General features: G+C 24.8%; 2 protein-coding genes across 3 annotated transcripts; one reads left to right on the forward strand and one right to left on the reverse strand.

Annotated features, from left to right (window-relative positions):
* The first annotated feature begins 1,058 nt into the window (after nt 1-1,058).
* Nucleotides 1,059-3,559, forward strand: LOC113551434 (peroxiredoxin-like). Its single transcript, XM_026953679.1, has 8 exons — nt 1,059-1,294; nt 1,363-1,461; nt 1,984-2,062; nt 2,594-2,738; nt 2,801-2,936; nt 3,010-3,138; nt 3,199-3,304; nt 3,375-3,559. Exons 2-8 carry the CDS (start codon nt 1,429-1,431, stop codon nt 3,461-3,463), a joined length of 717 nt encoding a protein of 238 aa, XP_026809480.1. The 5' UTR covers nt 1,059-1,294; nt 1,363-1,428; the 3' UTR covers nt 3,464-3,559.
* Nucleotides 3,560-6,183: 2,624 nt separating this feature from the next.
* LOC113553912 (UHRF1-binding protein 1-like) lies at nt 6,184-19,267 on the reverse strand. Of its 2 annotated transcripts, XR_003405222.1 has the most exons (20): nt 18,988-19,267; nt 18,708-18,909; nt 18,105-18,293; nt 17,046-17,271; nt 16,796-16,962; nt 16,563-16,722; nt 16,118-16,483; nt 15,893-15,985; nt 15,619-15,806; nt 15,293-15,533; nt 14,047-14,155; nt 13,676-13,934; nt 13,361-13,609; nt 13,019-13,299; nt 11,708-11,942; nt 11,485-11,619; nt 9,982-10,242; nt 9,586-9,914; nt 9,308-9,498; nt 6,184-6,266 (listed from the first exon to the last, which is right to left on the reverse strand). XR_003405222.1 is itself a non-coding variant. In XM_026957488.1 (19 exons), the coding sequence occupies exons 1-19, from the start codon at nt 19,029-19,031 to the stop codon at nt 9,372-9,374; spliced, it is 3,861 nt and encodes a 1,286-aa protein (XP_026813289.1). In that variant the 5' UTR covers nt 19,032-19,267; the 3' UTR covers nt 8,670-9,371. The 2 variants fall into 2 exon arrangements, 1 of the variants encoding a protein (XP_026813289.1); XM_026957488.1 differs by lacking the exon at nt 6,184-6,266 and having other exon boundaries at nt 8,670-9,498.
* Between the last annotated feature and the right edge of the window lie 2,408 nt (nt 19,268-21,675).

Here is a 21,675-nt window from a genome sequence, read left to right on the forward strand (position 1 = left end):
ATTTTAGTATGATTCTTAACACTTATTATTGTAACATAATGAAAAATTGTTATTTATCAACCATAATATTATAGATGTAAAAAATAATTATAATAAATAATTTTGTAATAAAATTTGCATATATTTCAAACATAGTAAAAAATACATACATTTTAACCTTTAATAGTATCTACACTTAAATTATTCCTTTGTAAATATTATAATTTTTACATAAATAACTAGTGTATTATATGTCTACAGACAAATTGATTATATTATATCCTAATATTTTCCTTTTATAAATAAATAATAATGGTGTGATTAAGGGCTATTCTTACAATTTCCAGTCAAGTGTCCATTAACGTTTAACTGGACATTGTAAGAACGGTCCTTAAATTATCTATATAAGTTTTAGTATTTATTAATTTTTATTATTATATAGTAACAATATAATGGTTAACGATTGCAAACATGACAGTAATTATTAAAATGTTTGAACAATTGGCAAACTTGCCTTTTTGACAAATTACAATTATATAAAATGTTCTTAAAACGATAAACTATCATTTTTTGTCCAACTATTACTTTAAATTTTACATACATAATTTATATCAACTAATGAAATTTTTTAGTATTGATTTGTTTGACCATTTAGCCGAACTTCGAAGATAGAATACATAAGTTAGCAAATTTAATGTTTGTGTGGATCATTGAAATTTAACTATGTGATTGACTTGATTATATTGAAACCCTTGTTTCAAAAATAGACTTTCCAGATTTATAAAAAAGTATTGCATTAGTTTTTGATAATTATCATGAATATATTTCATATTTTTTCGTTTATAAACCTATTGATTTATTGGTGATATAACCGTGACAACAATCATAACGTTGATAAAACTTTCACTTTTCAAAGCTAAATATTTTCAACAAACCTGGTATCACTTTTTTATTGAACGAAGAAAATTAGTGACTTAAATTATAATTTATTGAGGCAAGTGCTTACTGCTGTGACGCCATGTGTAGTTGACTAGTCTATATGACAAGATGACTCATAGACATATTATTATGTCCATAGTCCATGAAATGACTAGATAAATTATTAAAAATGGATTATAAGCTCAATCCAATAGTATAAAAATAACACGCTCATCCATATTCCATATCAACCGGTTGATAAGATTTTAGATTTGATAAAAAAATCTTTTAAGTTTTCCTAAAGCTACACCTAAGGCTATAACCATAGAACGTACCATATAACTATAGTATTGAAATATTATATTTATTTACGGTCATCTGGACATCCTTTCTAAGGGTTCGTGTTTCATTATGTTACATAACTTGCCTAATGCACCTAAAGTTACGAATTTTAATCTTTTTCAGTTTCAAAATCGTCTGCCTCTAGTGACGTCGTATCGCAGTTGATAATTTACTATTGTATTGGACATCATGTTTAGGAAACTTGCATCTGCGGTTTCAACAGTAAGCCAACATTTTTAATTTTATAATTTACTCTCTAAGCGCATTATCAAGCTTCATTTCTGTGGTAGCCCATTTTTAGTTGTTAAGAGGAAATTAGGTACCCATTTCTTCTTAACAACTAATGACGGTGAGAATATCCATTGTTTCGTGTAAAGGTGTGGTGGGCATCTTAATGATCTCTGACTCATTAGTCATTTATAATTTATGTATTTGTGTGTGTGTGATTAACTCTGGATGGGTACTTATTTTAAATAGTCCACACCGCCACTGCCCATTGCTAGTCAATAATTTTCGCCGAGATATTATTATGATTTAATATGTCATCATGTATGATTGTAAATTATGATAATGATGAATTTGTAGATTTGGCTATTACCAAAATGGCTAAATACGTACTTTATTAACAGTGTTGATAGAATTTGATTTTTAGACTGATAATAGTCAAAAAGAAAAATGTTAGTTATTTTAGAAAAAAAATAGGAATTAAATAATAGATTTGTCATAATTATTTATTTATTTCAGGTTCGCTTAGCGCAAAATCTCCAGAACATTCCAAAGTTCAATCAAATTGCAATTACTAATTCAGTTACACGATCATTTTGTAAGCATAATTTGAATATTACCTAATATTCTTTTTTTTTAGTTTCACAGATGTATATTCTATTTAATTTTAGCTTTTGTTATTATTTACGTATATTAATAATAATTGTTCAATAGTTACATTATAATAATTTTGATACATTTGAATTATTGTTGAGCCATATTTAATGATTTTGAGCCCTTCATCTAACTAAATAAAAAATTATAGATAACTAAAAAAGTTTTTAAAATGACTTAATTATTGCTTATTTTTCTCTTGTTATTCATCCCGAAAAATTGATTCTTAGAGTAGTCCAGTCTTATAAATATAGACTTCATAGTTGTCAAAGTAAAGGTTAAGTGAAGGTCGATTTATCGATGTACATATAAACTGATATTTGTATAAAATATGAATCAGTATTGACAGTATTAATAAGACCAGTATTCTATTATTTATTTATAAGTAGTTAGATATTGATAATTATATCTTAAAAGTTGTTTGTTAAGTTTATTTAATGAATTATTTTAATGAAAAATATTTATTGTGTTTTAGCTTCATCTCCGGTGACCAATATTAAGGTACAAGAACCTGCACCACAATTTGAGGGTAAAGCAATTATTGATGGACAAATAAAAGATATTAAATTATCAGATTTTGCTGGAAAATACTTGGTTTTATTTTTTTATCCCTTGGATTTGTAAGCTACAATTACTATAATAAATTAAAAATATGCTGATTATTGATTTGGTTTGATTCCAGCACATTTGTATGTCCTACTGAATTAGTGTCATTTAGTGATCACATTGATGAATTTAAAAAAATTGGTGTAAATGTAGTTGGCTGTTCATGTGACTCACATTTTTCACATTTAGCATTTGTTAACACTCCTCGAAAGGTTAGTTTGCATTGTATAGAAAAAACTGCATTTTTTATATTTACTTATTTATTTGTTATATGGATAATTTTAGCATGGTGGTTTGGGTGGACTGTGTTATCCACTATTATCAGATTACAAAAAAGAAATCGCTAAAGCCTATGATGTTCTTATTGAACCTGACGGTATACCACTACGTGGCCTCTTTATTATAGACCCTAAGGTAAATAATAATAATTTTAATTCTTTATAAAATATGCTTAATTTAATCAAATAATTTCAGGGAATAATAAGACAAATTACCATTAATGATCTGCCAGTAGGCCGTAGTGTAGATGAAGTTCTAAGACTTGTTCAGGCTTTCCAATTTGTTGACAAACATGGAGAAGGTAAATACTTTATTAAATAATATTAACATTATTATTATTTATATTATTTGAATATGATTTTGTGTTTTAGTTTGTCCAATGAACTGGAAGCCAAATAGTCCAACTATTAAACCAGATCCAAATCTCTCAAAGGAATATTTTGATAAAGTCAACAAGTAAATTATAGTTCAATGTTGAAAATATTCTAAAATTATTTTCACAGTATTTAAAATTAATGAGGAATATTATTTTATAATAAAAAAAAATTATCATGGATTTTTCTTAATTTTTTAAACTTAAATGCTGGGTTACACAAAAAAAATTAAAAATATTCTAATGAAAATAACATAATGAGATAATAGTTATTTAAACACAATTTAGTAGCCTAATAAATATGTCTATTAAATTAATACAATTTTTATATAACTTATCACTAAGATTATTATAAAAGAATTAAATTTTAAATCAAACTGGTAATTTTAATTTGTAAAACTATTAATAATAAGCAACTATGACAAAGATAAATATATTTATTTAGTTTTTTTAGTCAAAATTTTAGTATTTGTATTAACAGCAGTATCCTGTAAAATATATTTAGATTCTTGATGGTAGCAAAGAAGCAATTTTCTTTTATTAACTTTAAAACATTGGCATCATATAGATGTATAATGTTAGTTTTGACTTAAGTTGTATGTAGTTATGAGTGAAAGAATAAAAAGGAACATAAGAAATATGTAAAAATCAAACAGAAAACAAAACATAAGTTATTAACTTGAAACCCAAAACTACAGATACACAAAAAATTAAAATGTTGTCCCGGTTTAAAAAAATTGTGTACCTCAATTCATGACGTTTACGTATGTCTGACTATGAGAAAGATTTTGTAAAAGTCAAAAATTACAAAATGATGAACCTACTTGAGAGATACTACAAGATGGGACAACACTCATCACTTAGAAATAAAATGTTATGTAAAAAGTAAAAATAACATTTAACAAAATGAGCACAATCTTCAAGAGTTAAAACTTATCTCTTGAAACACAAATGAGACAAGAATGCTTTGTGTTTTCTGTGTTGCTCTATGGTGTGGAATCTGAATAATGCCATCAATATTGAGTAAGTTAATTTTTAAAAGTAACTAAGTTACGTTATAAGTTACAAAATAAAATAGGTAACTAGATTACTTGTTAGTTACTCAAGTACAAAAGTAATTGAGTTACGATGACGTTACGTTAACATTACTCTTATGTTATTTGAGTTTTCACCTAACTTACCAATAATAGCAGTAATCCGAACACAAGTACACGACCGTATGTCGTATTAATTTATCAGACATTATCTAAAAATAAATAAATTATAGTAGTTGCTATCTGTACTTCTGTAAACTGTTTATCGTAGTTTATAATCAGTTTTCCCCGAACATTGAAATTGAAAATGATCTTAATACAAAATAGTTTATTTATATTATTATATTATGTCTAATAATTAATATCTATACTGGGAAAATGTTGTAATTACATATATACCTACTTGAATTATAAATATAATTAAATTTTCTGATGCTGATACGAGAAGAAGAAGGACTGCCCGTGAAGTGCCCTTTCATAGCACCGCGATATGTACAAAAAAAAAAAAATATAATTTAAGTTACTTCTAAATAATTAACGTTGTTACTCTTGCCGTTACCCAAAAATAATAGTAACAAGTAACGCACGTTACATTACTACCCAATACTGAATGCCATCATTAAGAAACTAGAAGCATTTGAGTAATGGTTATGTAGAAGAATGCTGAAGATACCTTAGACTATTCAGATTATAAAACCGAAGACCTCAGATGAATGAACAGCGACACTGCGCTTATTAACACCATTGAGATAAAAAAACTTCAATACTTAAGACACACTATGAGAAATGAGAGTAGGTATTCTATACTTCAATTAATTTTGAGAGGGAAAATATTTGGAAAACGTGTACCTGGTTGAAGAAGAATATCATGGATTTAGTATCTGATGGTATAGTTTGGGAATAGTTCATTAGTTGTTTCACATCACAACCAATAAAGAGGACATCACCAATATTCGAAATCGGAAAGGTATCAAAAGAAGATAAATATTGAGTTGACATCTGTTTTCGCTTGGAATCATTTTTTTATGTAATATTTCATCATTAAATTCAAATTTAATACATACATTACAATGTCTTACTTTACGATAAGGTAAAAAAATTAATAAAAGTATTAAACATATTAAATCCTGATTGTGAATGCAGTAACTGTGTGTACATATTATTTTTAACTATTGAAACAAAAAATTAATATTTGTAAAATGTTCCTATAGAAAACAATGATTCTTGTAAAGGATATTCTCTATATTATGTAATTTATTTTATAGGTATTATGTTTTTTTTCGGTATTTTATTTTAGTTAATTAAATACAGAATTATTTAATAAGAATATTTCATCAAAATCTAATTTTTTGATATTTTTGTTACTGCTGCCTTGTCCAATAGTGAGGAACCATATCACCATAGAATTACTAAAATAAACTAGTAGGTAATAACAAAAATTAATTTATTATAAAACCTCTTATTTACAGATATTTTATGATTCTTCAGCAATAACTAACGCTTTTTTTTTTTTTAACTCAGATTTTTGTCTTATTAATATTTTACTGTAGGAGTAAATTATTAGTATACTTTATCGATATTAAAATTTAATTATATATTATGAAATATGATTAAAAAATGATGAATTATTCTTGTTGAATAGTGATGATACAAGTGTGTCAAGCATGAGACCTCAATCAAAAATAAAGGAGATTTGTGAAGTGTTATGATATATTTATATACTAAAGAGTAAAGACATTACCTGTAACCTTCATATAAACAACATGACAAATATATTATCATTTATAAGTTATAATGACAGATACATTTAATCCTGGTTTAACCGATACTGAAGATTGGTTTTTTATTGATGATACCTGTTTACGATTACAAACAAATATTAAATTACTAGATATATCTAAATATGGATTATTTAATAGGTAACAACTGGTCTTATTTTAAGTGCTAAATCAACAATACAATTTTATTAAATAGAATTCACAACAAATATAGACACAAATAATTAAGTTTTTTTTCAAAAAACTATGATTATATAACAAAACTTATGATAGTAAAAAGGTGTAATAACAGTATTAAAAATTTATATTTTATAGTATATATAAAAAAAAAAATCGAATTACATAAAAAAAAATACATGTAATAACAAAATATTTAAAGAAAACAATGAATAGATAGGCAAACATCAGAAACCAGAGTATAATAGAATTGGTAAATCAGGTAATAGATGTGGTAGGTAGGTAAGGTTTAAAATACCAATAATAGATATAAGATAAATAATTATTACTTTGATTAAAATAAATTTTAAAATAGGTAATAAGTATACTTTGTAAATTATGTAAAATTAATAATCTAACAGCCGCTGAGTGAAAACCAAATTATGATTTATAATAAGTGCGATAACAATAAATAATTGTAATTAAGATGTAATTTAAATAAAACATATTGAAAAGAATTCTATTTCAAACAAGAAATGTATTCAAACACGGAAATCTATATAATTATGTATAGTGCACATATTTAGCAGAAAGGAGTCAAAGGACATCCATTCCCAAAATTAAAAGCCTAATATATAATAGTAAAAATAAAATTTTTAAATTTTATATATATACATATAATGGTAAGAAATGGTGTCAGTTAATTTCACTCATCTCAAAAAAGAAATTAATTTAGGTACCTATATTTTTATTTGGATTTAATGTGAATAGTATTTTAAAATTTAAAATTTTTTCATTCCTTAAATAAATTATGTTGTAGTATAAAATCTAAAATTCTTAATTAACCTTCTCATACATGGACAAATTGAGATATGTGTGAGGTATAACATTGTATAAACTATATATAATGATTAGTATTTATTTAAAAATGCCTGTCAAAAATGGATCTAATTTAAATCTTTCAGTTCAAATAGATTAAATAGCAAATTACTTTGAATTTGAAGTGAGTATTCTTTTATTTATAGGATAGGATAAATAATGTTTTAACTTGGACATAGGCTAAATTTATTTATGCCAAAAAAAAAAAAAAATAATAATAATAATAAATTAGTTTAGTACATTTTATATAAGAATTAATGAAAAATGTGATTATATCAATTAATTATAAGTTAGACAATTATAATTAAACAATTTAATAAAAATATGAAAAGGATCAAACGTCTTTAGACAGTCAGGTCATAATGTAAAAACAAAATGGTATTAGAGACATTTGATACCTGCCAGCCAATGAAATACAAAAAAAAAAATTATAAGAATCAAGTATTTAAAAGAAATATAGAAATAATAACATTAGGAACAGCACCATTACACAGAGTATCAAACAATATACTAATTTTTTTTAAAGTAATGGTACCTATTAAAGACATTTGGTTTTTAATTTTCAAACAAAACATGAGGTATGCTATAAATAATGTAATATTGTAATTTAATGAAGTTAAATATAATGGTTAAATAATATAGAGTATTAATGTATTATTTTACAATTAACATCACAAAAACCAATGCATAAAATATTTTAAAATAAATTCAATCACAACATACATATTTTTTTCAAATATTTTATTTAAAGTATATTAAGATAAAACCAGTCTTATAACATAACCTACACAATAAAATATGTATTTTAATTATCATTCATATATTTTGAAACATAAGCATTCTCTTGTATTGCTTAAAAATTAAAATATAAATTAATTTAAAATAGAAGTTAGGTTAGATCCAAATTATTTTTGCATGTATAAAGATTAATTTTTTTAACAGTAAACACTCATTATCTTTATCTTAAAAAATTTTAACATTTTTAAAAATCAATATGTTCATTCCATTGCTCTTCTCAGATTTTAAAATATTTTTTTTTACATAATTTTAATTTATAACAACACAATATAAAGTATTTTGTTGAAACTTTTTATGTAAAAATATAATCATTTTTAAAAAAATTATGTAATGATTTCAAATCATATAAATATTTAAAAAATGTTAAAGTTGTTTAAGATAATGAGTGTTGGTAACATAGACGTTAGACATATAAATATAATATGTTATATTTATATTTCCATGGGTGGTTAGAATTACTCTGTAAATATATTATAGGTAAATAATTATAGGAATAAGAAGATGAATAAAATCAGCAAAGTAAAATTATATAACAAAATGTGATGATAGTTCATCATATATTAGTTTAAGATATAAAATATGTATAAAGTACCTATATTATATTATATTATATTATATTTATCATCGAAATCACAGAAAATACAAGAATTCAACTTCAATATTTGCATATTTTAAACACTGTACATATTTTTGTCTTTTACCTAATTAATAATAAACCAGAAAAGTCTTTAAACTATAATTTTGAAAACATTAAAGCAGCATCATTATTCCTACATATAGTTAAAATGTATGGTTATCTCAGTTCAAACCAGTATTAAAAAATTAATAAAACAATCGTGTTTATCAATCTTATTTACTTATAACACATAGATTTAATGTATACATAAAATTAATTCATCAAACATAAATGTACTGAATTTTGCACTTTTCTCTAAATAATAAGATATTTAAACAGATATAAGATATGCATAGGAGAAAATTAAAGAAAAATATTTTGCAACCAATATAAATATAAATAGAAAAATGTTTGATTGCTGATACCACAACTATGTCACATTTGAAAATTGTAAGGATCAAATAATATAAGTACAATTACTTATCAACGATTATCAATTTATATAGATGTTGTTACTTGAATTATTTTTAACCATTAATTTTTTGTTTTGAGATCATGGAGAATATGATATTAAATAATCAGATACTGTACCCATGTTTTCAAACTTATACTACTATATAAAAAAGTATATCAAATAACAATAACACGAAACAACAATATAAATACAAACCCTTGTTTTATAACAGTCATACTGGTGATCTATCGTTCGTGCAAGTAAAGCACCAACACGTACGCTATCTTTTCGAAGAAGTCACTATCATATTAGTCTTTGGCTCTTTTAGAACATGTACTTGATCCAATAGATTTTGTTTTTCTCCCAATAACTTGCTAATGTTATCTTGTGCCTCACTTAACAATATTCTGTGAATAAATTATTCATGTATATTATGTATGGTAATATTGATAAATACTAATATCAAAATTACAAAATAATACTACAATACTAACTTTAGACTTTTGTTTTCTTCTTGAAACCTACGCAATTCTAAATTCTCTTCTTTTAATCGTTCAAGAGTACCCAGTTTTCTATGAAGGTATTCATTTTCAATAGTAATTTTTTTAAATTCTTCCATCATTTCTATTTGCTGATTACTACTATCAGGACTATCACAATTTTCTTTTATTGGTTCCACACAAACCAAACCATCATTAGTGCGTTCGACTTTTAACCTACTAAGATGAATTTCTGTATCAGTTGGTTTTATGCTTGTTTCATCTTGTAAAGCATCATTTTGAGTTGGACTACACAGTTTTATAGTTGTGTTTTCAATAGTTGCCTATAAAAATAAAGACAATTTAAACTTTTATTTTAGATAATAGTATTAATAAGTTATTTCTTCTGACCTCAAATGGCAATGCTTTTGATGGATGTTCGTCAACAAAAAAGTCCGCTAAACTAGTTAATGAGTTTGAATTTAATGATAAATAAACATTGTTAATCTTAGCAGTAACATTATCATTTTTCCATTCATCGACATTAATCAGTTTTTCATCACGTTTAGGCATAATATTGTGTTCTAATCGAACCATTACCCTGGGTATCTGTGGTAAACCTGCAACACCTTCAACTTCGTTCCAGTCTCGTGTTCTGGTTGTAAATTTGTCCTAGTCAATAAATGCATATATTTTTATACAATACATTTTATGTTTAATTTTCAGTTATAATTAATAATCAAATTTTAGGCGCTACTAGAGCTCAGTAATAGGAATATTTAATATCTCTTATATGTTTTACTGCAATTCTTCTGCTTTACATAATCCTAATATGCGTATGGCTATAATTATAAATTAATTTATAAAATATAAAAATGAGATTATTATTATTTTTTGTTTATCATGTCATATCTTAAACAGTAATACAGCGGAAATTGATAGAACAAAATTTGTCAAATACAAAATTACAAAATTCATTAAAAAAATAAGAAATTATAATTTTTATTTTACAATATTTGAGTCTAAGTCGCGCCTAAAATCTAATATATAACAATGTTATCTAACTATTCTAATATTATGTGTGTTACTATATTATTTGTTGTTTTGTCGATCTTTTAAATTAGGAAATTTTTTTTATAAATAAATAACAAATATTGTTTATTAGCTCCTGATAATAAAATAAATGAATCATAAAGATCGAAAAAACAAATTAATCCAGAAATTAGTTATTATGAGTACCTTCTTATGCTGTGAAATGAACAGCAAATTATTTGTGTAAGCACACCCATTGCATTCCAAAGGCAAATGATAAAATTAAAACAAAGTGAACATTAAACTCAATAATGATCATGCAATTATAGTTTATACATTAATAAAAACCCTCTTAAACAATTTAAGTTTTCTCAGTGAAGTTCAATATTCTTTTAAAAGGATGAAATATTCTATATAGATATACAAGTTATAACATTGATACATTTTTATTATAAACAAATTAAGTTAAAGTATATGAAATAAATATCAAATTAGCTAAATTTAAACCAATTAATAAATCAATTTTAAATTTTAAAACACTTTCTGTATACTTAATTACTTGAAAATTGAATTCTCAAGCGATTTATGATATTAAATTAGAATTGATAATTTATAAGATCAAACTAATAATGGCCAAACAATTTTAAACTGTTAATATAATGATTAGATATCCCTGTTATAAATATATTTTAAAAAATTTCTTACATAACATTTAATTATATATTAAAATGAAGAGCCAACTCTCTTGCTGGATTTAAGAGTAATATATTCTTTTAACCTGATTAATAGAAACATGCAGCGGTTTTTAAGAGAAAAAAATTAAAAGATTTAATAAAAATAAGAAAACAAATATTGCACACAAATAACAATGTAATAAGATACCTGAAATTCATCCCATGGAATATATGGGCATTCTTCTGTACTAACATTTGTGACTTGTAATTTAACAACCGAATTGAGACCTTCTGATTGATGTAGAATTTCAACTCGTCCAAATTTCAGAGTAGTTATAGCAATCTGAAATAAAAATCGAATATTAGGTACATTACCATTTAAAACAATTAATTTATGACATAAATATATGACACTATTAAATTTATTTTACCAAATCTTTTCGTTTAATAGAACTTCCAATTGAATCCCTTTCACTAGAAGTGGTTGGTGGGGTTAATTCTCCTCCTCCAAAAATATCATCAAATGCTTCAGAAGCCAATTCAATATTTTTAATAAATCCACCTTTTGGTCTTTGTGCTGAAGGAAACTTAAACATTACATCAGCACCATCATTTGTGTCTAAGCTCAAGTCCATTAAACTTTCACTATCTGAGCTCATATCAGATCTAAAATTTGTTTTTACTTATTAATATCATAAAGCTTAAACAAAAATATATTCTATTAAGATGCTATTATGCCAACATTCATTTTCTCTGTTTCTTGTATAATATAACAAAGATAATTTCTTGATTATGACTATCTGGTTCAGTTTAAAGCAGTGTCTCCCAAACTGTGAACCATGGACACATATGTATAGCTGAGAGGTCCGTGAATGTAAATTGAAAATATTATATGTAAAAACAAAAATACCAATGTAATATTCTTATTACACTGGAAAATATGTATGTACCATTGAATTTAATACAAGACTACTCAGAAATATCAAAAACAATAATAATTGATAATTTTTTAAGAACGTACTTTTGTGAAAAAGGATTTTCTACTCATGAGTATACTAAACATAAGCATAGAAATAGAAAAAATTTACGAATTCAAAAATCTTAGATAGATCATAATATATATACCCGATTTAGTAATGAAGAAATAACATCACCCATCACATTGAACCTTTTTTTTTTTTTTTTAGCAACTATACAAATTATATATTTATGTATTTATTTTTCTTATTAATTTAATTTAATATCATAAAACACATACATTAACATAAGAAAATAAAGCAATGTAATTACCATTATTATTTATTATTGTATTTTATTTTAATTTTTATTGAGAAGCCTGCAATCATATTTTTAAAGGGTCCAATGAAAGAAAAATTTAGAAAATGCTGGTTTAGAGTAAATGTGTCTATGTATGTTTTATAAAGAAAGATATTTCATGTGCATTAACTAAATAGTTTTTTAAATTTGTTATCAAAATAAGCATGTTTAAATGGAACTTAATAAATTTATTTTTAATCACTAATAACTTCTTAAAAAATGAAAATACTCAAAATCCTATAATTATCTGGCAAATGTACAGAAAACATATATTCCTTATAATATGCATAAAAGAAAAATTTACCATAAACTGAACCAGATAAATGTAATTGTGAAAGAACAAAATTTATTTGTTTTTATATTATACGAAAAGTAGACAAAAAATTAACGCTAGTGTTGTGGGTTTTTAATGAACTGTTATTTACCTAACAGAAACATTATCATTAAAATCGTCTATATTTTGTTTTCCTGTGAGATCAACTGATGCTCCAAAATTAAACCAACGTTTCTTCATGCCTTTGAAAGTTGGTAAATTTATATCTGACGTAATTGATTCAGCCATTTTTATTTGAGACATTTCTTTGACATTATCATACACAACAGACGCTGACTTTTGCGACATAAATTCTTTTCGTTTGGAACTGGCTTCAGATATAGCCATTGGTATTCTGAAAGCTTGGCTCATATCGTACACATATCCAACATCCTTAAAGAAAAAATAAATATTTTTATAATCTAAACCTAAAAGTTATTTTTAAATATCAAACCTCATAAGTAGTGGTTTGTATGTTATTGCTCAATTGTGCACTATGACCACTTTGAGTCGCTATACTTGATGAATCTGCTACAACACTTGAGCTTACATCATCAACACCTCCAGATTTTCCCATTATATCTAACTGAGCACTAGTGACAAATGTTATTTCAACTTGAGCAAATAGTGCAGCAAATACAAATGATCCACTCTTTTTACTTCCCACTATATTATGTTGATCAGCAACAATATATGTAGCAAGCTAAATATAAATAAATAATTTATTATACTACTTTTCTATATTATATTATAAAAAATAAATGATTACTTCATCTACTGCATCAGCAACACGCAAAAGAAAAAGATATTGAAAATGATTGATTTGTATGCTAATTAAATTTGGAACATAACATAACACTGTCATATCCCCATATTTTAAGTTTCTATTAAAAACTTCAGATTTTGGTGTAAGGGTAGGTGGCTGAACCCATAAGGTTAGAGGAAATGCTTCAAGAAAAGGTACTGGTGTAGATCCAACTGCTCTGGCACCATAAAAATCACCCCAAACAGGATCTAATCGTACACACCTAGTATACATATTAAAATAAGTTCATCTTAAAAATAAATATCTACAATTACATATCACATAAATAAGCTATAAAATATCTAATTTATTTTTTAAATGAATACTCAACATACCAAATATCTTTAGCTTCAATCCATAAAAGTTCTTGGCTTAATTCTTTTATGAACTCTTCTAATGAAGAAACTGTTATATTATTAGGGTAAGCTCGTACATCATCATTATCTAAACCAACATAAGTTTTAATTTTGTTAACAATACAGATTAAGTAAATCATACACAAAATTTCAATTCAGGTAAATCTGAGTCAGAAAAGCAGTTTTTTGGTTTCAAAGGGAAAACCTTACCTAACCTTAAGAACAAAATATGAATTGTAGTATCAATTTAATGATATTTAATTAAGTTTACTATATCATTATCCATTAGTTTAAAATCATATATTATAGTATTAATTAAATTCTATACAAACTGTTAAGACTATTTTTAAGGCATTAATATAGGTAATTTATTTAAATGCATCCATGTGGTTCGTGTAAGTGTGTACAATGTGCATAGTAAGTGATAATTAGTGTATGTTGACTATGAGTAAAAGGAATAACAGAATGCTCTTTTTTAGGGAGGAGAGAGTCAAAAGTATCAATTTTTCACAATTGTATTAACTAACCTATCTATCTAATAAAATGTCAGAAAATTTATTGAATTTGTTTAACTATTTACTTAAGAAAGATGTTCTTACATTTTAAATTTATTTTTAATTACAATATAATTAATATTTTAAAATTTTTAATATTAAAAATTTAAAAATCTAATTTTTAAGTTTAATTTTAAAATAGTGTAACAATTTATTTCTTAACAATTGCATGAAAAATTCTAACATGATTCAGCAATCTTTACCCAATCCCGTGATTTAAACAAAAAATAAAGGTTTATTTTAGTAGAAAACACAAATGGAATTAAACCTCCTTAAGTTAAATTAATAATTTATCTAATAGCCCATTAAAAAATGTAAATAAAATAAAACTATATTATTATTCTAAAATGTAAGTATTCTTCATTAGAAAAAAAAACAACTGAAATTAGTATTTTAATTTATAAGATAAATATTATTTAATATTAATATCCACATTTTACTACTAAATAGTAAATATAACCTAAAGTTATCGATTAATATTAATATTTATATTTGTATTAAATTTTAATCAGAATTACTATGAGAATGATTTTTATTTATTTTCTCTGTCATTACATTTAAAATAAAAAATATATTTCAATCTTTAATTTTAAACAGTAGTTTTTAATACAATGATTTACTCTATAATGAGGTTCATTTTACAGATGAGTGATTTCCTTATTTTTTATTACCTTGAGCATGGTTTAATAATTTTTCTGTTACAGGATGATAATCTCCCTCTTTTGCTGGATATTCAGAAGAATAGAAAAGAGATGCAAATTGCAAGCCATTAACACAATTAGCTAAATCAGATCTTGACATGCCATGTTCATTACTACGGACATTACTTAAAGTAGCTCGACTAGTTTGTAAATTTAATGATTTGGGACGATCCTTTTGATTATTACAAAGTTTTTCTTCTTCAAATATAAGCTGTAAGATAAAATTTGTTTATAGAACAAAAGATTTTTAATAACATCTTGAAAATAGATGATATTTTTTATCACTAATTACTTACACGAGGCATAATTGCTTCGACAAGAATGTCAAAATAAATCATACTGCCTAAATTATCTTGATTTGCTACATTAGTAGTCATTAGTGATTTATAGACATTTAATGCAAACGTATTTAACCATAGTACAGTTAATGCGTCAAAGTTCATTTGAACTGGATTTAATTGTGCATAAAATTTTGATGGGGGCACTGAAAATAATTTTAAAAAAATATTAAATAATTTTTATTTACTATTTTATTACTTGTTTTACTATATAAATGAAAACATGACTTACAAGGGAATGCAACATCTCCAGGATAATAATAATATGTAAATTCTGCATGAATTACTTTAGAATCATGAGGTAATTTATGACGTTCCTTATCACCTAAAGTATAGTAATACAAATTGTAATGAATATTTAAACAATATTTGTTTTTTTTTTTTACAACTGTATTGTATAATGTTAACAAGTTAATTTACTAATTGTTAAATATATTTATATTTAACTAATAAATACCTTTAATAAAAGCAATCTGATCTTGTTTTTTTCCTGACTGGACTCTAAATACAACAAAGTCAGACATTCTTAGAACTGTACAACTTGTCATCAGCTTTGAATATTGAGCTTTTAAATATTTAGTAATATTTCCTTTTTGAATATCAGGAATTTGGAAATTTTCTCTCGTTAATGTATACAGATTTTCCCAAAATTCAGACTGGGAATCTTTTAACCATTGAAAAAAAGATGAACTTGCTTTCTTGTAAAGACCCCAATGTAATCGATCACTATCAGCCAAATGATAAGGATATAGATCAACTTGAAAACAAGTTACTTCAATTTGTATTGAACCACCTTTTTGTAAATCTGGATGTAAAGAACGACCTGAATCATTAAAATATTTTAGTTATAACTTTTAATTTATAACACAATTAAATTAAAATCCTAACAAATCATATCTTACTTCCAGGATCATCACTAAGATGAAGATTAATTTTCTGCGCAACAAAATGATACGATGTTTCAATTACATCATGAAAACTAAATAAACATGAACTTTTTGAACTTGATACAAATTTTCCTCTCTTTTCCTGATCTAGTTGAGCTTGATATTCAGGTAAACACTAAAAAGTATACACATACATTATTGTGTAGAATATATTTATAAAAGTTGTATTAATTGTATTAATTATTTACTTCAAGTTTTCTAATTGCTTTTTTCTTGCGAGAAAGATCTGTTGATTTTTTTACAACACCAGCTAATGAATCTATGTAATGAAGTGCTGCTTTCATTTGAGAATCAGTGAAAACGCACAATAACTCTTCAATTAAAATTGCTAACTTGCATCCCAAAATGAAACAATCTACAGCAGTTTGGAAATTATATAGTTTTTTATTAATTGAATTAGAAAAATACTAAAATTATCATAATTTAATATTTAATTACCTGAAAGTCTCTTTTTAATAGTTAACCGGCAAATTATATCATTTGTGAATAATTTAATAGGAGGTTTATTTCGATCATTAGTAGAATATAATTCAATTCGTATCATCTGCCAAGTCAACTCTTTAAATATTAATATTTGAGTTTTCTGTTCATTTTTTAGTCTTGTTGTTTTAAGATTTGTAGACTCCCAGTTAGGAGATTTAGATTGAACTAATATTTTCAAAATCTAAAAAACAAAAATTAATTTAATTAATATTTATAGATGCTGGTTTAAAGTTATTAATTATACAATATATATTTAAAATGTTTATATTTATATTTTATATATACAATATATATTTTTTTATATCAATATCAATAATCAACTATCATTAACTATTTGTATTTTTAAAATAAGAAAATAGTCTCATTAATATAATAAACTACATACTCAGATTAATTAGTTTGTGTACACTAACCTGATACTTAAAAATTGTATAATTAATTATCATAAAACAAATACATATTTGAAACATGTTGCATTATTGTGAACCCTCTATAAAACCCTCGACCACAAGTTATAACTTGTCAGCAGATTACAAATATCATGAACTTTTATTTGAATCTCCTTTATTTTATTTTATTTTATCTATATATTGCAAATTATGTTATCTATATTCAACACCAAAAATTATTTGAAAATAAACATATTATATAATATATAGTAAACATGTTCAAAAATTAAGTAATTTAATTTTAAAATATAATGATTTTTAATCTAATTGATAAAAATTAATTTATACTGTTTTTGTAACATAATCAATTAATGTATTATTATAATATGTATTATACATGATAGTTATCTAAAAAACTTTTTTTTTCTATTTTAACAACTTTCTAAATAGGTATAATAACTAAATGCATTATCTCGATAATTAAAAATAAAAAGATAATAATTACCATTAACACAATATAGTTCTAAAAGCTTAGTTGAATTAAAAGTAAAAAGATAAAGAGATAATTATGGAATTTGGTTTTTTATCTCTATGGAAAAAAAATTATTAAAAAAAAAAGTTTTACCTGAACAGAAGCATGAAAAGCAGGATCTCTAAAAGTAATATTAACTTCATTTATTTGTATAGTCATGCCATCAATAACTTGATTAATAAATTTATATTTTCCCGGTTGTACAGTCTGAACGTTTTCCCTCATCGCCATTGATTCCACATTGTCACAAGTTTCGATTTCAACCGAAACTTTATCTAAAGTCTATAAAACATCATGATATAATTACTTGTAAAAAATATTCATCAAATTAAAATATTTATTGTTTAAAAGTGATTTTAATGTAAAAGATTTTTCTATAAATTGTTATAGTATAAAAACAATATAAGAATAATCTATGATAAATATACAAATAAAATGTATCAACTTGTATTTTAATCTTTATATAGAATTTAAAATTGTCCAGACTAACATAGGTTAGTTACGTTTTCTGTACCTTGGTTTAATTGTGAATATATACACAAACCCATTTTATTTTTAAATCATTAATTTCTAGTTTTAAATGACCAATATTATTAAACAATTAAATTCTATACTTGTCAACAATATGCATGTACATTATCTAACCATTCTATATTTCTAAACAAATATCAAAATATTGATATTATTATATATTACCAAGGACATAGGAACTTTCTTGATTGCCATGAATGGAACCTGAAAGAAAACTCTATCACATTTGGCACTGGTTATTCGTACCCAATATGGTACATCTAATACATCCATTAAAGCATTTTCATCAAGTTCCAGAGATGTCAATTCACCTTCACCTTTAAACGTACTCAAATTGATGTCTTCTTCTCTCAGGCCTTTGGTAAACCTACATTTTAATCAAACATTTAATACATAACAAAACCTAAGAAAAGTATTTTAATAAAACTCAATTTTTAAAACTCACCTCGATAGTTGTTTTAAAATTTGCTTTTTAAGAACTGAAGCCATTTCTATAATTTGACAGATTTAAATATTCTAAAACTAGTGTACAAAAATTTAAATGTCGACTTGCAGTATTCACATATTTGATATATGGTTGTATAACACCATAATATTACAAATTAATAACATTTTAATGTCTATAGCAATAAATTTGAAATATTATATACATGTACACTATACGTAGTAATAAGTAGTGGTTACTAAACGCCTCAGTGCCTCACGCCTGTTGGGAAGACGTAATGTGGACTATGGAGTGCTGGCAAGTAGCAACTGGCAAGTGCTATCAGTAGTTATCAAATGACTTTAGCTTATCGGGTTATCAGCTGATTTATTTTGTATTGATAAAAATTGTCACAGCTAATAACAAATAGCTAATAAATAGTTAATCTTAAATACCTACATTAAAAAACAAAACAATAAGAACCACAATATACATATTATAAGCAGAGACGGAAAACTTATGGTCCGCGAGCCGTATTCGTTCCCCATGTATTATCTAGCTCGTGATACATTATATTTTCAAATAACTTAATAAGATTTTAGCGTTTATTTGTATTTTATCTTATTACCTACTTAATATATTTTACGTAAAATATTAGATTTGTATCGTCTTATCGAGTAGGTACCTATTGAACTAAAGCTAAATCATTAAAAGTCTATTATATAAATGTATTTATAGAGACATAGCTAACAAAGTTAATAGATGTACCTATGTACCTACTTATTTTATTTTATCAATTTAATTGTTTCCGTCATCGTAGAGCCATGTTAGCTGTTGGTTTTATTATTTTTTTGTTTTTAGTGTTACCTACAGTACGCTAAAAAGCATTAAATGAAAATAGAACCTATAGTAGAATAAGAATTTACAGGGCCAGGGTAAGGTTTTTGCCGCCCATAGGCTGAAATAAATTTACCACCTGAAAAAAGCTATTTCGTTTCGACCGTTAATATTTGCCGCCCTAGGCTTTAACCTTAACGCCTAAGCGGTATACGACCCTGAGAATTTATTAGTATTAAGTCGATTTTGTTTAACTATTATCTACAAAAGTGTAACTACCTACACATCCTCAAATCTCACATTAAGACATGTTGTAAATATGAATAAATAAATGTTACCGAATTATAAATTTTAAATTTTAATGACTTTTTTTGCTTTCTATGCTCTGGTTCACTAGATTTTTAAGTTCAGAAAATTGGCCCTCTAGTAACTTTGAGGTACTCATTCCTAATATATTTATCAAAGTAATTTACTTATATTACTTTTAATATTACGGTACCTAGTTCCTTAGTTCCTAGGTTGATATAGTCTTCCGAAATATTTATCATTTCTGGTGTTTCTCAGGGTGGCCTTTAATCTCCCCTTTTATTTATACTATTTATTAACGATATTGGTTTTATATTTAAATCATGTAACTATCTATTGTTCGCCGACGATTTAAAAATGTATTATGGACAGTTCTGCTTCAACATAATCTCGACAAATTTTCGAAATGGTGTCTTAAAAATGGTCTTTCATTAAATACCGAGATATATGTAAAAACATATTTTAAGTATATTAATTATTGAAAGATTTTATATTGCTCCCTTGTTAGATCGATCATAGAAGTACATCAGTTGTGTGGAATCCTAAACAAAATAATTTAGTTGATAAGCTCGAAATTATACATTGGTGGTTTTTGAGAATAATGGCTTTTAAACTAAAAATACTGATGTGGGTTTGTATGTTATTGCTATAGAATTCGGGTTAGAACCACCAAATTTTAAACGTTCATATAATGATGTAGCTTTTATTTTATTAACAAATTAATTTTTGGGCTAATAATTTGCCTTGATTTCTTACAAAAATTAATTTTAGAGTACCAGCTTTTAATTCTAGAAACAATCCTCCCTTATTGGTTTCTCGGTATTCTAGTAATTTAATTGTAATTTGCTAATAATCCAGAGTAGGTAGAGACTTTTGAAACATTGTAATGGTATACCTAAATACCTAATTTTGATTTTAGTTTTGACTCTCTAGCTAGTCTACCTAAATTAAAAAACATTATTATGAATATTTCTTAAGCTACCTATTATATTTCTTACTATCAATATTTTTATTTTTTTATGTTGCATGTAAAGCTATTATAAATTGAATAATGTAAAAAATTATAAATTGGTATAATATTTGTTTAATATTTTAAATAACGTAATAAACTGATATTTAACACGTGGGGAACATTTACTTCCTTGGTTAACTAACTTAACTATTTATATATATTTTCACATTATTTTAATTTATATTTATAGAGATATAGACACATCGGCACCAATGAATTTTTAAATTGATGAGGAGGGAATCATTGTAGACGTAGAAATACAGAATAGAGCATTCGTAATGGTGTCACTTAAGTAAGTTATATCTATCTTCAAATTTAGATAAAATCTGTTTAAATAAAAGTTTTTGAATATTTTTAATAGAATTAGAAAAAGTGTTTGTAGTGTTTGTTTTAGTGTGTGGCAAGACCTAAAATTAGGGTATTTTGCACACCTTATTCCACACATCAAAATATTTTAAAATAATAAACATAGACCTAGTGCACAATGCACATGCCACATATAACTTCGTTGCATAATTATTCTTGATACTTATTAATTATTATTTATAATAAAT

This window comes from Rhopalosiphum maidis, chromosome 2 (genome assembly GCF_003676215.2).
Source record: "Rhopalosiphum maidis isolate BTI-1 chromosome 2, ASM367621v3, whole genome shotgun sequence".
NCBI classification, from domain to species: domain Eukaryota; kingdom Metazoa; phylum Arthropoda; class Insecta; order Hemiptera; family Aphididae; genus Rhopalosiphum; species Rhopalosiphum maidis.

Bases quoted from the DNA above. Each gene is read 5' to 3' on its own strand.
- LOC113551434 (XM_026953679.1), top strand. From the start codon at position 1,429: ATGTTTAGGAAACTTGCATCTGCGGTTTCAACA. The intron at 1,462-1,983 runs GTAAGCCAACAT...TATTTATTTCAG, and splicing joins TTGCATCTGCGGTTTCAACA to GTTCGCTTAGCGCAAAATCT. The intron at 2,063-2,593 runs GTAAGCATAATT...ATTGTGTTTTAG, and splicing joins TTCAGTTACACGATCATTTT to CTTCATCTCCGGTGACCAAT.
- LOC113553912 (XM_026957488.1), bottom strand. From the start codon at position 19,031: ATGGCTTCAGTTCTTAAAAAGCAAATTTTAAAACAACTATCGAG. The intron at 13,610-13,675 runs GTAATCATTTAT...ATTTATATTTAG, and splicing joins TTGCTGATGCAGTAGATGAA to CTTGCTACATATATTGTTGC. The intron at 13,300-13,360 runs GTTTGATATTTA...TTTTTCTTTAAG, and splicing joins TACAAACCACTACTTATGAG to GATGTTGGATATGTGTACGA.